Source organism: Rhinatrema bivittatum, chromosome 2 (assembly GCF_901001135.1).
Source record: "Rhinatrema bivittatum chromosome 2, aRhiBiv1.1, whole genome shotgun sequence".
In the NCBI taxonomy this organism is placed as follows: Eukaryota; Metazoa; Chordata; class Amphibia; order Gymnophiona; family Rhinatrematidae; genus Rhinatrema; species Rhinatrema bivittatum.
In genome coordinates, this window is record NC_042616.1 from 724173560 (window position 1) to 724189018 (window position 15459).

Sequence of the window (15459 nt, forward strand, 5' to 3'; positions counted from 1 at the left end):
CAGTATTGTGGGCCTGCTTTCTTACCGAGAAGATGCACCCATGTATGTGTTTCTCTCAAATTCTCTTCTGGGTGTCCTGAAGGAGAAACTGGATGCATATTACTACCACCTGCTTAGATGTATCAAATACAGGTGCTGTTTGCCTTGGCCAACTTCTGAACAAACTTGAGCATGGGGAATGATTTCCTGCCAGTTGTGAAAAGAGTTCCAAGGGGAGGTCTGGAGGAGGAGTTTTTATCAGAATCATTCTCAACAGAACTACAGTGGGACCTCGGGTTACAAATGCTCAGTTTACAACCAACATTCAAGGTTTTGGGTTACAAACAAATTTTGAGTTACAAACAGATCTCAAATTACAACCATAATATATATATATATATATATATATATATATATATATATATATATATATGAGAGAGAGAGAGACTAACCATAATGCCCTCACACTAGATAGGTATTTATCTCTCTATGGGAGGCCCACTTAGTAACTCAAGGTGAGGTTTAGGTATTAGTGTAGGGGTTAGGGGCCACTTTGACATTCAGAGTGTGGCATACAAACAGAACAGTGCTCTCTTGTGAAGATTTGATGACTTTCGGAGTGAGGAAACTCAATCAAAGATGAGATTTGTGCAATGTTCTCTCAACTTAGCTTGATGTTACCCAGGTAGAGAGTCTATATGCAGATATTGTAAAGGAACTGGTGGAGGAGGTGAAATTGTTGTTTCTGGTAGGCTAGGCACATTTTATAACCTTTTGGAAACTCTGTTAAACATCGAAACTTTGTAAACCGTTGTGATGGGGAAACCGAAAGACGGTATATAAAACGTGATAGATAAATAAATAAATAAATACACTAGGGAAGTATTGGTGTTTCTGGTAATTAATGACCTTATACAACCATTTTTTATTATAGAAATGGTTAGGTAAAGGGTGCTTTTGGGAGGTTCAGAATGCATTATTGGTTTTCCCATTATTTCCTATGGAAAAAATAGTCTTGACTTTCAACCAACTTGGGTTACAACCAGCCCTCTGGAACCAATTGAGTTTGTAAGTCACGGGACCACTGTATAATAATTAGAGCCCAAATTATGACTCAGATTCCTCAATGGGCTGAGATGCTGGAGGAAAAGCCAGCCTGACTATCACAGGTATAGATTCAAGTTTAATGGTAAACCTATTTGTAACTGAAGTGAAGGTATGACCACGTGTGCCAGAGAGGTAGATTCAACTCTTAACCATGCTAAAGTAGCTCAGGGATGGAGACCCAAACCAACATCAATATTGTCTTTTCTAAAGTACATGATGCTGTCACCAAGGGCAAATTGCTTGATGCGATGATAAGCATCATGCCCAATGCATGGGCTTTGGTGCCTCTGAGGTGTTGGTCTGAACATATTTAGCTCAGTAGGGACATTTTCTATGAGCAATTTGGACTCTAAAGTCACTGGCTTGCTTCTCAGCCTTGGTGTGAGAACAGAATCAAAAGAAACACCTTTTGAAGTAATAGATGCGCACAGTGAGAAAATATGATTAAGCCATTTGCATCAAGTGTGGGTCAACAGAACTGAAGCTGCAACTCATGTATTCAGCTGCAAATCAGTGCTGAGAATTAGAACTTAGAAAATGCCTCAATGGCCTACCTAAGGAAACAAAGGGAAAGGTGTAATAAATTCTGACCTTAAAAACAATGGCAAGCGAGAGGAAAACAAACAATGAAAAAACCCCAAAATGGCAACGAAGGCTGTCGGGCAGGATATCCTCCTCCAATGACAGGAAAAGTAAAAATGGGGATGCAGTAGGTCCAGCAGCACATGGGAACCTCTGTGCACACCTAGCAGCTTTTCCACAAAAGCTCTGGAAAAATCCAATCTGTATAGCTCATTATGGTTGCTTGTTATCAGAGACTCAAGCATTTCATCATGTTGTTAAAGCCAACAGACAGTTAATTTAAGCAGTCCACAGTAGATGAACTTTTGTTCATCTACCAGCCAGAGGGCTGGTTGTAACTCAAGTTGGTTGAAAGTCAAGACTATTTTTTCCATAGGAAATAATGGGAAAACCAATAATGCATTCTGAACCTCCCAAAAGCACCCTTTACCTAACCATTTCTATAATAAAAAATGGTTGTATAAGGTCATTAATTACCAGAAACACCAATTAGTGTTAGTTTTGGCACCCCTATTACATGTGAACATCACAATCCACTTTAAAAAGAAACCAAAAAAAATCTGGAAAATGAAAACGAATGCATGTGTTTTCTATAGCTGACTGTGCTCCCTGATCTTATCAACAGATCAGTCAAATGGACAGCAGCCATGCTACAATTCTCCTTCATTGGTGCCAGAAAGGAAGTGGGGATGTGAACAGAACAGAACATATTAAGCCATCCGTAGTATTTTTAACTCTTAATAAGCATGCATGGCCCCTTTAAAGAAGGTTTGCTTCATTACCATTGCTTACATGTACATTTATGAAAATGCACAGAAAGATGTATGGGAACTTACTTTTCTGCCAAGCAATACTTTAATTACATGCCTATTTAATGTGATAGGGCACAGTTCATTCTGCAGCAAGCACAAGCCCAGAATCCTGAAAAGAAAAAAAAAAAAAGAAGATGCTTAAAAGGAGAGAATCTGTAGGTAACCACACAGAAGAAAAAACAGTATGTTTTAATGCCATATTCAGAAAAAAGCACTCTGAAAAATAATAGGATCTTTTTGTAAGAGCTAGCTGGACTTCCAAATACCAATTTCTATTTCTTGGCTTAGTTGCTTCCTCTTTAGTTTCTATTCCTTTATGCTCTTTTATTTTTTTAATATATATGTATTTTGTTTTATTTTCTTGTAATAAAAAGTACATACTATGCCATACCCTCTGGTTCCTTGTATACACTCTTCAGCTGTTCATGCCATATAACCAGCGGCGGATTCATGATGTCGGACCGGCCTCTGTGTCGCTGAATCTTGCATATAATGGCGCCCAGCAGGGGCCACGGAGGAAAGGCATATAGCAGGAGTCCCTGAGGCCACGGCTGTACCAGGGTATCGATCCCCTGGGATAGCGGATCCCGCCTGCGGCTGAAATATCTGGGTACTTGAGCGTTGGCCCTGTCTGCTAATAGGTCCATGCCCTGCGTCCCCCACTGATCCACAATCATCTGGAAAGCTGTGGGCGACAGCTGCCACTCCCCCGGGTTTAGGCTTTCTCTGCTGAGGAAGTCTGCCGTCGTGTTGTCCTTCCCGGCAATGTGGACGGCGGAGATGTCCTGAAGATTTGCTTCTGCCCAAATCATCAGGGGCGTTATTTCTAGGGACACTTGTTGGCTTCTGGTTCCGCCCTGTCGATTGATGTATGCCACCGTGGTGGCGTTGTCTGACATCACTCTGACCGCTCTGTTGCGAAGTCTGTGGGCAAATCACAGGCACGCTAGCCTGACTGCCCATGCCTCTAGTCGGTTGATGTTCCACCTTGACTCTTCTCTGGTCCACCGCCCTTGGGCGGTGAGTTCCTCGCAGTGTGCTCCCCACCCGTTCAGGCTGGCATCTGTAGTGAGCAGAATCCAGGTTGGGGAGGACATTCTTGACCCCCGGCTCACGTGGCCGGGCTGCAACTACCACCGTAGCTGATACCGCACTCTGGCCGGTAGAGACAGGTGGTACAGTGTAGTTCCGTGATAGTGGGCTCCATCGAGATAAAAGGGCGCGTTGCAGTGGTCTCATATGAGCCCGCGCCCATGGTACCACCTCCAGAGTGGATGCCATGAGGCCGAGGACCTGTAGGTAATCCCGAGCTATGGGCTGGCTGGCGCTCAGCAGGACCTGCAGATGACTCTGGAGTTTTGCCTTTCTCTTGGAGGTTAGGCTGACCTTGTCTTCTTGGGTGTCGAATTGGACCCCTAGGTATTCCAGCGACTGGGACGGCTGTAGGGAGCTCTTGTTTATGTTGACTACCCATCCAAGGCTTTCCAGAAGAGCTATAAATCTGTTGGTTGCCCGATGGCTCTCCTCCGGTGACTTCGCCCTGATCAGCCAATCGTCCAGGTAGAGATGGACGAGGATTCCTTCCTTCCTGAGTGCCGCCACCACTACTACTATGACCTTGGTGAAGATCTGTGGCACGGTGGCTAACCCGAAGGGTAAAGCCCGGAACTGGAAGTGTTGATTCAGGACTTTGAAGCGTAAATAGCGCTGGTGATCCCTATGGATTGGGATATGCAAATAGGCTTCCGACAGATCTAGGGATGTGAGAAACTCCCCTGGCTGTACTGAATTCTTGACAGACCGCAGAGTTTCCATGCGAAAGCTGGGAACCCGTAGGTGTCGGTTGACTGACTTGAGGTCCAAGACGGGCCGGAAAGTGCCCTCCTTCTTGGGTACTATGAAATAAATGGAATAATGCCCAGAATTTATCTCTCCTGCAGGTACTGGGATTATGGCTTTTAGGGCCAGGAGCCTCTGTAAGGTCACTTCCAGTGCCGCTGCCTTGAGCGGTGAACAAGGAGATTCCACAAACTTGCTCGGCGGAAGCCGAAGGAAATCCAGGTAATATCTTTCTCGGATGATGGCGAGGACCCACTGGTCCGAAGTGATCTCGACCCACCTGCGGTAGAAGAGGGTTAGCCTGCCCCCTATGGCTGCTACCCCCGGATGGGTCGGCTGATTGTCATTGTGGGTTGCGGCCGGCGAATCCACACTTCCTCCACACTTCCTCGGAGACCAAGTAAAGATGTACGCCTTACCTTGTCTTCGGTGCTTCCCAGCTGCGACCCGGGCGGTCTCTGGCTGCGGGGGGAAAGTACCTTCAACCGCTGCGCATAAGGAAGTGCATAAGGAAGTGCGCCCGCTGCCTCTAGGCCGCGCCTGAACTCGTCTCGCTCGGGGGCCAAGTCCACGCCGGGACCGAGGCTGCCTCCAGGCCGCACCCGAACTCGTCTCGCTCGGGGGCCAAGCCGCGCCCGAGCCCTTCTCACTCGGGGGCTAGGTCCCTGCCGCGGACCGGCCACCGGACCGAGGCTCTCGCTTCCGAGGGACCACGGAAGTCAGCTCGGGAAACTCAACTGGGTGAGTGACTGCCTGGTATCACCACAGGAGTGTGGGGCTTGTCTTCAATAGGTTTCTTCTAGGAATGTAGTCGTTAGAATTTGGAAAACACGCTCAGCGAGCGTGAGGTAGCTCTAAACTGCTTTGGAGATGGAAATTACTGATTTGCGGCACTTCCTGTGGGGGTATATGTACCCGTGCTGATGTCAGATCTGTCTCCAACTGCTAGCACGAGCACACTATACCCATTTGTTTTGAGTCCATCTGCCTCACGCTAGGAAATAGAGTTTCCTGTGGCCAGGTCAGTACCAGGGTATCGATTCCCTGGGACTGGGGTTCCCGCCTGCGGCTGAAGAAGCTGGGCACTTGGGCGTTGGACCGGTTTGCCAGGAGGTCCATGGTTGGTGTTCCCCAACTGTTTACTATCAATTGGAATGCTGTGGTCAACAGCCTCCATTCTCCTGGGTCTAGACTTTCTCTGCTGAGGTAATCCGCAGCAACGTTGTCTTTCCCCGTGATGTGGACGGCCGAGATCTCTTGAAGGTTAGCTTCCGCCCATGACATTAGGGAGTCCATTTCCAGAGACACCTCTTGGCTTCTGGTTCCTCCCTGACGGTTGATGTAGGCCACTGTTGTGGCGTTGTCCAACATTACTCTGACTGATTTGTCTCGGAGTCTGACACCGAAGAGTAGGCAGACTAGTCTGACTGCCCGGGCTTCTAGGCGATTGATGTTCCATCCCAACTCTTCTTTGTTCCATTGCCCCTGGGCAGTTAGCTCCTGGCAGTGTGCTCCCCATCCTCGTAGGCTGGCGTCCGTGGTAGCAGGATCCAGGTTGGTGAGGATAGTCTCACTCCCTGGCTCAGACGGCTTTCTTGTAGCCACCATTGTAGTCGGGTCCGAACTTTGTCCGGGAGCTGAAGACGTACAGTGTTGTTCTGAGACAGCGGATTCCATAGTAATAGTAGTGGGTACTGTAGGGGTCTCATGTGAGCTCTTGCCCATGGCACTATTTCCAGTGTGGATGCCATGAGGCCAAGGACTTGGAGGTAGTCCCATGCTGTGGGGCGAAGCTCACTCAACAGGGTTCGCAACTGGGTCATCAGTTTTGACCTTCTTGTTGGTGTCAGGATGACCTTGTCTTGTTTGGTGTCAAACCGGAATCCCAAGTATTCTAGAGATTGGGAAGGTGCAGGCAGCTCTTGTTTGTTTTGACCACTCACCCGAGGCTCTCCAGTAGAGTTTAGACTCTGTTGGTCGCCTGGTGGCTTTCCTCTGGGGATTTCGCCCTGATCAGCCAATCATCTAGATAAGGGTGTACGAGGATTCCTTCCTTCCTCAGTGTTGCTGCCACTACCACCATGATCTTGGTGAACATCCGGGGTGCTGTGGTTAACCCGAATGGTAGTGCCCTGAACTGGTAGTGAAGGTCTAGGATCGTGAAGCATAGAAAACGCTGATGCTCTTGATGGATCGGAATGTGTAGGTAGGTTTCCGACAAATCCAGGGATGCAAGGAACTCTCCTGGTTGTATTGCCCTTATTACCGAGCGTAGGGTTTCCATGCGAAAGCGAGGAATCTTCAGGTGGTGGTTGACCGACTTCAGGTCCAGGATGGGCCTGAACATTCCTTCTTTCTTGGGAACGATAAAATAGATGGAATAATGTCCAGTATTTATTTGTTGTGCGGGCACCGGTGTTATAGCCTCTAAGGCTAGCAATCTGGTCAGTGTAGCTTCCACTGCCATCCTCTTGGAAGGGTTGTGGCAGGGGGATTCCACAAACTTGTCCGGAGGGAGGTCGTGGAAATCCAGGTAATATCCCTCTCGAATGATGACTAGGACCCACTTGTCCGAAGTTATCTCGTCCCCATCTTTGGTAGAATAGGGCAAGTCTGCCCCTATGGCTTCTTCCTTTGGACGGGTTGGCTGATTTTCATTGTGGGGTGTGGCTGGGGGGCCTGGGCTCGAGCTGGCTCCCCTTTTGTTGTGCTTGTTCCAAAAGGACTGGCTCCTGCCTGCGGGGCGAGCCGCTTGATATGTGCTTTTGTATGGGTTGAAGCGCTGTGATCCTCTGCCCCTGGAAGTTCGGGGGAAGGGTCGCTGGTTTCTCTTATTCCTGTCCTCCGGTAGCCGCGGCAGTGGGGATTCGCCCCATTTGTTGACTAGTTTCTCTAGTTCGCTTCCGAACAGGAGGGTTCCCTTGAAGGGCATCCTTGTGAGTCTCGTTTTGGAAGATGCGTCGGCTGACCAGCTTCAGAACTAGAGTTGTCTTCTGGCTACTACGGCTGATAACACTCCTCTAGCTGCGGGCGCACCAGATCAGAAGCCGCATCCGCGAGGAATGATACTGCTGGTTCCAGGGCTTCCCCAGGAGTGTTGTTCCTGGTCTGTGATAAGCAGGCGCGTGTCACTACAGCACAGCAGGCCGCGATCTGTAGAGACATAGCGGAGACATCAAAAGATTGTTTGAGGATGGATTCCAGACGTCTGTCTTGAGCATCCTTGAGTGCTGCTCCTCCCTCAACTGGGATAGTAGTGAGCTTCGAGACCGCGCAGACCATGGCATCCACTTTCGAACATGCCAGGAGATCTTTGGCAGCTGGGTCTAGAAGGTACATGGCTACCAGGGCATGCCCCCCTTTGAACGTAGTCTCCGGGACATCCCAGTCCAGGTCAATTAGCTGCTGGACGGCTTGAAATAGTGGGAAATGACGGGAGGTATGACGGAGTCCCTCTAGTAGAGGATTCGTCTTAGGTTCCCCCAAGGCACTTGTGCCCGGGATAGCGAGTTCTTTCAGGCTGTGTGTGACCAGGTCTGGAAGCTCATCCTTGGTGAAGAAGCGCCTCATGGTTCGGTGTGGCTCTGTCCCCAGAGGGAGTTCCCCTTCCTCCAGGGGTTCAGATTCCTCATCTGAGTTGTTCGTGTCCCCGAAGGTGGGGCTTCTGGTCGTTGGAATCGCTTCCCTGGGCATAGAGGGTCCCGAGATATTGAGGTCCTCTGGTGGAGGTTGTGGCCGTATTATCGGAGGCCCCGGTTGCATGTGGACGAAGGTATGCAGACCTTTGAAGAATTCCACCCAGGAGATAGATGCTGGGTCTAAATTAAGAGGCGCTGTGTCCCTGGGGAGCCCCATTTGAGGGAAGGTCCCACTGGGAGACGCTAGGTCCGGCGTACTGTTCGAGAAATTGGAACCCGGTACCGGCTAGGGGTGGCCATGGGCTGGATCCCCCAGGGCCTCCTCGCACTGTATACACAAGGCCATGGCCTCCTCATGCTGTGCAGTTCTAATGTGGCATGCTGGGCAAAGGCCCTGAGCTTTGAGCTTCTTTTCCGGTGGTGCCATGGCTTGTGCTCGTAAAATACAGTTGATCTCTTATTAATTATGTCAATGGATTCCTCCAGAATTTGTATCCTTACAATTGGAATCTGAGAAAGATAAAGTATTTAGAGATTTTTTTAGGTTTAAGGATTTGAACTTTTGCGGTCAACCCATACAAATGTTCCATGATGTTTCCAGGGCTACCCAAGTGAAGAGAAAGCATTTCCTATCCTTAAAAACTAGATTACTAGCTTTGGGGGCTACCTTTTTCTTAAAGTACCCATCTTCATGTTTTGTAACATATCAAGGAAATAAGTTTACTTTTAATGATCCGATGCATTTGGAGACGTTTTTGCAGGATAAGACCAATGTTGAAGGAAATAATAAGGCCGAATAAAAGTAGGGAATCTCTCTTATCGAATCTTTGTTAAATATGTTGAAAATTTGTTGTTTTCTCTCCCCCTATTATGGATTTAGTAATTACAGATATGAAATGTTTTGTGTATACATTTTGGAAATTATGATCTGTATATTGCAATCTATATATTTTGTTTAAATGGATTTTTAAATGACATTCAATAAAAAATTTAAATCTAAAAAAAAATACAGTTATGCGCTCCTGTGCGAAGTTGTGCGCGTAGGATTGGTACACACTCAGGGAGATGTGTGCGCACAGATCGAAGTTGTGCGCCAGACACAGTAAGCGTGTGGCTATGCGATTCGCTTTTGCACACGAGGAATTTGTGCGCACGGCTCGCCTCTGTGCGCATGGATCGGGGCGGCGGACAGGGCGGCGAACAGCTCAAAATGGTGACGGTGACCACGTGGACAATATGGCGACCACCTTGGAGGGTCTCCACGTGGGAGGACCCTCGGATCTGACCGGGGTATAGCCCTGCTAGGGTAGATGAACCCGGTAGCACTGGTCCTAGCTGGCGACCTGTGCGACTCCTCGAGCTTCGGAGACCGGAGACTTTTAAATAGATTTCTACCTTACCTTGTCTCGGCGCTTCCCGGTCTCGTTCCGGGCAGTCTCTGGCTGCGGGGGAGAGGGAAAATACCTTCACCACCGTGCTCGAAGTTCCACCCGCTGCCTCTCAGCCTCACCCGATGTCGGGGGTTAGGACCCCGCCAAGGGTCGGCCGCCGGACCGAGGCTCACCTCCGAGGGATCACAGAAATCACCTCGGGAATTATCAACTGAGGGAGAGACCCAATGGGTGTCACCACAGGAGAGTGGGGCTCGTCTGTACAGGTAAGATTTCTTCTTGTTTTGGTTTTCTTTGCTAAATTACTCTAACGCTGTGCTATCATGCATAGAGTCCCGAACTGCTATGGAGACGGAAAATACGGAAGAGCTGCACTTCCTGCAGGGGTATATGTACTAGGGCTGACGTCAGATTGAAATCTGATCCGTTTCCAACTGCTATCAGGAGTGCACTATACCCATTGGTCCTGAGTCCATCTGCTACACACTAGGAAATCAGATAATTTCAAATTGGTAAATAAAATTTCTATTCTGACATTCCACTTGTAGAAAAACTTCAAAACCCTGATGCATTTCTTCCTATGGAATCAATGCCTGATACTACCCCCAACGCTTTGTTCACAGAGGCAGAATTATCTGACCCTTGTAGGTTGTTATAAAATAAATTCAGGATACGAATGTGCAATCACTAAATATAAAATGTCCCTCCTGAAGAAAACTGCCCTGGATCCTACCTGCCAATATTTCTGAAACAGTTGAGCCGTGCCTCTGTGTTTTTGCCGGTCCTCGGTGTGTAGAAGCCTCGTTTTCCTGGTTGGTAGAAGAGTGGAGCGTTGTCATCCCCATCATCCGTATCATCTAGTTCCATGTCTACCACACTCCGGCTAGAACCATGCCGTTTCCTATTTTCCTGGTATCAGAACACAATTCACCAACTTTAAATTCTTCAACAACAGATAAGGATAGCTACACATTTTTGAACTAAATCAAATGTAAAACATGGCCACAGAAAAAGAAAAGTGAATCAATTTTTTTTTTTATTTATCACCAAAATCCTTCCTATCTGCACATTACAAAAAACCTTTTCCACTTTGAAGTCCATATTCAGCTGCTGGGAAACTTGAAGGGATATTCAGCGGTGCAAGGATATTCAGATAAGCTTATCTAGCTAATTTTAGGGCTGTTCTTCAGCAGGCTTAAAGTTATCTGGCTATTTTAGAACCACCTTTTATGATGGCGCTATTGGGTGCAAAAGCCAGAAGCAATAGCACCGCGGAGGTGCGATCATTGCCGGCTTTTGCAAGCCCGCCCCCTGCTTCGCCCCCCCCCCCCCCCCCCATTACCACGTGATTCAGGAAGCCGCGGTAGCTTACAAAATCTAGGCCTTAGCAGGATAACCATTTCTGCCTCGGAACACCCCCTGAGCTAGCCAGGTAATTTCTTCCCTAGATCAAGTTATCCAGCTATACTGGGGCTGGTCAGTGCATCAGGATTTTCAAATCCCGCTATTTGTCCATGTCCAAACTTAGCTGGACAAATGGTGCTTTATATGGATCTCTTTCATATCACTTTCCACAGATTAATGCATCATGTGTCTCAAAGTGAACCATCTATATTTACTACAGTCTATCCAAAATTCAGCTGGATGAATTCACATTGGAGGAAGATAAGACCTCTTCTCAAATCACTACAATAATTCCCCATCTGCTTCTGCATATGGAGAAATTACTACTTACCTGATAATTTCTTTCTTTTTTTTTTTTAAATGAAGACAGGTTATTCACACCAGTGGGTTATGCACCTCTACCAGCAGATGGAGATGGAGCAAAGCTGACGTCACGGTATATATACCCATGCACTGATCAGCCTGCCATTATTCTCTGCAAAAGACATCTGTGAAAGACTAAACAATACATGAACATAACTATTAACAGTCAGCCATTCAAGAACGCAGTTAACAGGAAAACACTGAGCTCAGACAAGGAGTGTAATATCACTAATCTAGAGACTTAATCCCCGGAAATGCAGCCACACAGGAGAATAGCACCACCAACTGGCAGCCAAGGGTGGGAAGGTAGATTAACCTGTCTTCATTAAAGAAAAGGAAATTATCAGGTAAGTAGTAATTTCTCCTTTCTTAGCATTCAGACATGTTAATCCAGACCAGTGGGATATACCAAAGCTACTCCCGAACAGGGCGAGAGACTGCCCGCTGTCTGATCAACACTGCACATGCGAAGGCTGCGTCTTCTCGGGCCTGCACATACAGGCAGTAATGCATGGAAAAGGTGTGTAAGGAGGACCATATTGCAGCTCCACAAATCTCGACAACAGACAACAATCTAATCTTTACCCATGACACTGCCTGAGCCCTAGTGGAATGAGCCCTAACCTGACTAGGTAACGGCTGCTCAGCATCCATGTACACGGCCGTGATAGCCTGCTGGATTAAAGAAGTTATCGCAGCCCGCAACACCAGCTCACCCTGTTTGCTCCCACTGTGGAGTATGAACAGCCAGTCCGTCTTCCTGAATGAATCAGAAACCTCCAAATATTTCATGATATACCACTTGACATCCAAGATCTGTAACAGGTGATATTCATCCACATCTCTTTCCCTGTCCAGTGCTGGCAGGGAAATAGACTGATTCAAGTGAAAGTCTGAGACCACCTTCGGCAAAAAGGACAGAACAGTTCACAGCTCTACCAACCCCAAATTGACTTGCAGAAACAGTTCCCGGCAACACAAGGCCTGCAGTTTGGAAACTCTACACACAGAACAAACTGCCATCAGAAACACCATCTTCAAATTAAGTAACTTCAAGGAGTGGCTATGCAGTGGTCAAAAGGTGGGACCCACCAGAAAATACAGAACCAGATTAAGGCTCCACAAGGGCACCAGCAACCACAAGGGAGGACGAAGATGTTTCACCACTTTTAAGAACCGGGCCACATCCACATGGGCCGACAAGGATTCACCATTCACCTGATCTTGGAAACAGGCAAGAGCCGCCACCTGTACCTTCAAGGAATTAAGGGCCAAAGCCTTAATCAACCCATCCTGCAAAAAATCCAAAATGAGCAGGATCTTAATCAAACGAGGAAGCCAATCGAATGCCAAGCCTCAAAAACTCGCCAAACCCGAATATATGCTAAGGAGGCTAGAGAATTTTCGCACTTGAAGCAAGGTGGAAATCACTGCAGTGGAGTATCCACACTTCAGCAACTGAACCTCTCAAGGGCCGTATCATAAGACAAAATTTAGTCAGCTATTTGTGAAGAATCGGCCCCTGCTGCAGCAGATCCCTGTGGACCGGTAATCAGAGAGGAGAGTCCACCCAGAGCCTGGGCCAATATGGCGCCACCAGAAGCACCAACCCCATGAATCCTTTGATCCTCCGAATCACTCTGCCCAACATGGGCCACGGGGGAAAGGCATATAGAAGCTTGCCTTCCAGCCACTCCTGCATGAGGGCTTCGATGCCTAAAGGCTTCAGATCTCTCCTGCAACTGAAGAAGCGAGGAACCTTTGCATTTTGTGATGTCGCCAGCAAGTGTAGAAATGGGAGGTCCTAGCGGCCCACTATGAGCTGGAACATTTCGTTTGAAAATTCCCACTCTCCTGGATCCAAACTCTGTCTACTGAGAAAATTGGCTCTTACATTGTCTTTTCCTGCAACTTGTGAGGCTGAGATCTCCTGAAGATCTCAGCCTCACAAGTTGCTATTTCCTGTGAAACTTGCTGGCACTTGATTCCTCCCTGGCGATTGATATAAGCCACTGTCATTACATTCTCCGACATTGTTTGGTCCGCTCAACCGTGCAACCGGTCGACAAATCACAAGCAAGCTAACTGAACGGCATGTGCTTCCAGCCGATTGATGCTCCAGAAACACTCTTCTGTGCTCCAGCGCCCCTGCACTGTCAACTCCTGACAGTGAGCCCCCCAACCCTGTAGGCTCCATCCATTGTGAGTATTAGCCAGTCTGGTGTTTGAAGGGAAACACTCTCCCTTAGTGATCTGCTTGCAACAACCACTGCAGTTGGATGCTGATCTCCACTAGTAATTGAAGCCGTATCAAGTAATCCTGACACTGTGGACTCCAACATGCAAGCAGTGTGCGCTGAAAAAGACACATATGCGCCCTTGCTCACGGAACTACCTCTAGGGTGGCTGCCTTCAACCCGTTCACCCATAGATAAAAACATACCATCGGGCGTTATTGTTTTTGTCAATAGCCGCTCCTGCATCATGAGCTTCTGAATACAGCTCTCCGATAGGAACACCCTGCTTTACTTCATGTTGAAACAAACACAGATACTCCAATGTCTGGGATGACTGCAGATTGCTTTTGACCAAGTTCACCACCCTACCTAGCTCCTGAAACAAGGAGATCACCTTGTGTAAGACCTGAAGGCTCTCTTTCGTACTCTTAGCCTGAATTAGCCAATTGCCTAAATATGGGTGGAACAGAATACCATCCTCTCTCAACATTGTTGCTACCACCACCATGACCTTGGAGAAGGTTCTGGGTGCGGTGGCCAAGCTGAAGGGTATCACTTGAAATTAATGTCTCCCCAAAACAGCGAAACTCAAACAGTTGATGCTCCAGCCAAAAGGGAATATACAGATATGCCTCCGACAATTCCAGAGATGTAAAAAACTCCCTTAACTGTAAGGCCATTATCACCGAGCGTGAGGTTTCCATTCAGAAATGAGTCACTTGCAGATGGTCGACTCTCATGAGATCCAGGATGGGGCGAAAGGAACCCTCCCTTCTTGGGTACCACAAAATAAATGGAATTTTGGCCCATATTTACTTGTGTCATGGGCACTGGGATCACGGGCCGGTAGGCCGAGGAGCCTTGATAATGTACACTCCACTGCTTGTTTCTTCTGCGGAGAGCTGCAGGGAGACACCATGAAAACATCCTGAGAAATGCTGAGAAATTCCAGAGCATAACCGTCTCTTATCACCTCCAGAACCCACTGGTCTGGCATGATCACGACCCACCTCTGATAAAAAAAAAAAGAGACGCAACCCTCTATCTCCTGTTCCTGGGGATGCGTCGGCACACCTTCATTGAGGGGGTCGGGAAGCACCACAGTTTGAGCCTGCGCCCCGTCTGGGCTGTCTGGGACAAAAGGACTGAGACTACCCAAAGGTTGAGCCCTCTGAGAAGCCGCTGCTCTGTAGGGTTGAAAGCGTTTGAAACCCTTAGCATGACCTCTCATGCCAAACGAGCACGGCACGTGCTTTTTATCCTCTGATAACCGAGGAGCCTGGGACTCACCCTACTTATTGGCTGTTTTTCCCAACTCACTCCCAAACAAGAGTGATCCTTTAAAAGCCAATTTCGTAAGATTAGACTTTGAAAAGTATCGGCCAACCAATTCCTCAGCCAATACGGACACCTGGCCGCTATCACCAAAGTCACTCCTCTGGCTGAAATGTGGATCAAGTTGCAGCCTGCATCTGCCAAAAAGGCGGTTGTCGGTTCCATCACTGCACTGGAACTGAAACCAGATTCATCAACTTCCTGAGAAAGCAGCAGGCAAGTGCAAGCCACCAGGGAGCAGCAAGAGACTATCTGCAAATTCATTGCCATCACCTCAAAGGCCTTCTTAAGGAGAGTCTCAATTCTTCTATCCAGCGCATCCTTCAATGCTGCTCCCCCTTCTACAGGGATAGTCGTCTGCTTAGTGACAGCACACACCAGCACATCTACTTTCAGAAAGCGCAACTGCTCTCTCGCCACTGGATTCAGGAGGTACAGTGTATCCAAGGCTCATTTCCCCTTTAAAATTAGCTTCTGGGGTGCCCCATTCAAGATCAGTCCATAGTCTTCATCATCCATGCCAACTAGATCCCTATCAGGATGACCTGCAGCAAGTCGAGACGTACTCTGATGCTTACCCGTGGCACCAGGCATGCGGGAATCCGCAGCCTGCGATCCTGAACCTTTAGGTTTGGCCAGGGCTGCTGACTGCACCTGAAGAAAGGACTGCAGTCCCTGAAAAATTTCCACCCAAGAAAAGGAAGAAGGATCCATAGCAAAACCAGGATAGTCAGTCCCGCGCCCACTGAGTTGCCTTCCCCCGCTGATGAAC

At 48.0% G+C, this 15459-nt stretch overlaps 1 protein-coding gene across 1 annotated transcript in view; it reads right to left on the reverse strand.

Moving 5' to 3' along the window:
• The window catches only part of UBR5 (ubiquitin protein ligase E3 component n-recognin 5), a 672040-nt gene that overhangs the window by 42971 nt on the left and 613610 nt on the right, over positions 1–15459 (reverse strand). Inside the window, 2 exon segments of the mRNA XM_029591836.1 lie at positions 2505–2589; positions 10082–10257. Coding sequence (XP_029447696.1) covers positions 2505–2589; positions 10082–10257 — 261 coding nt within the window.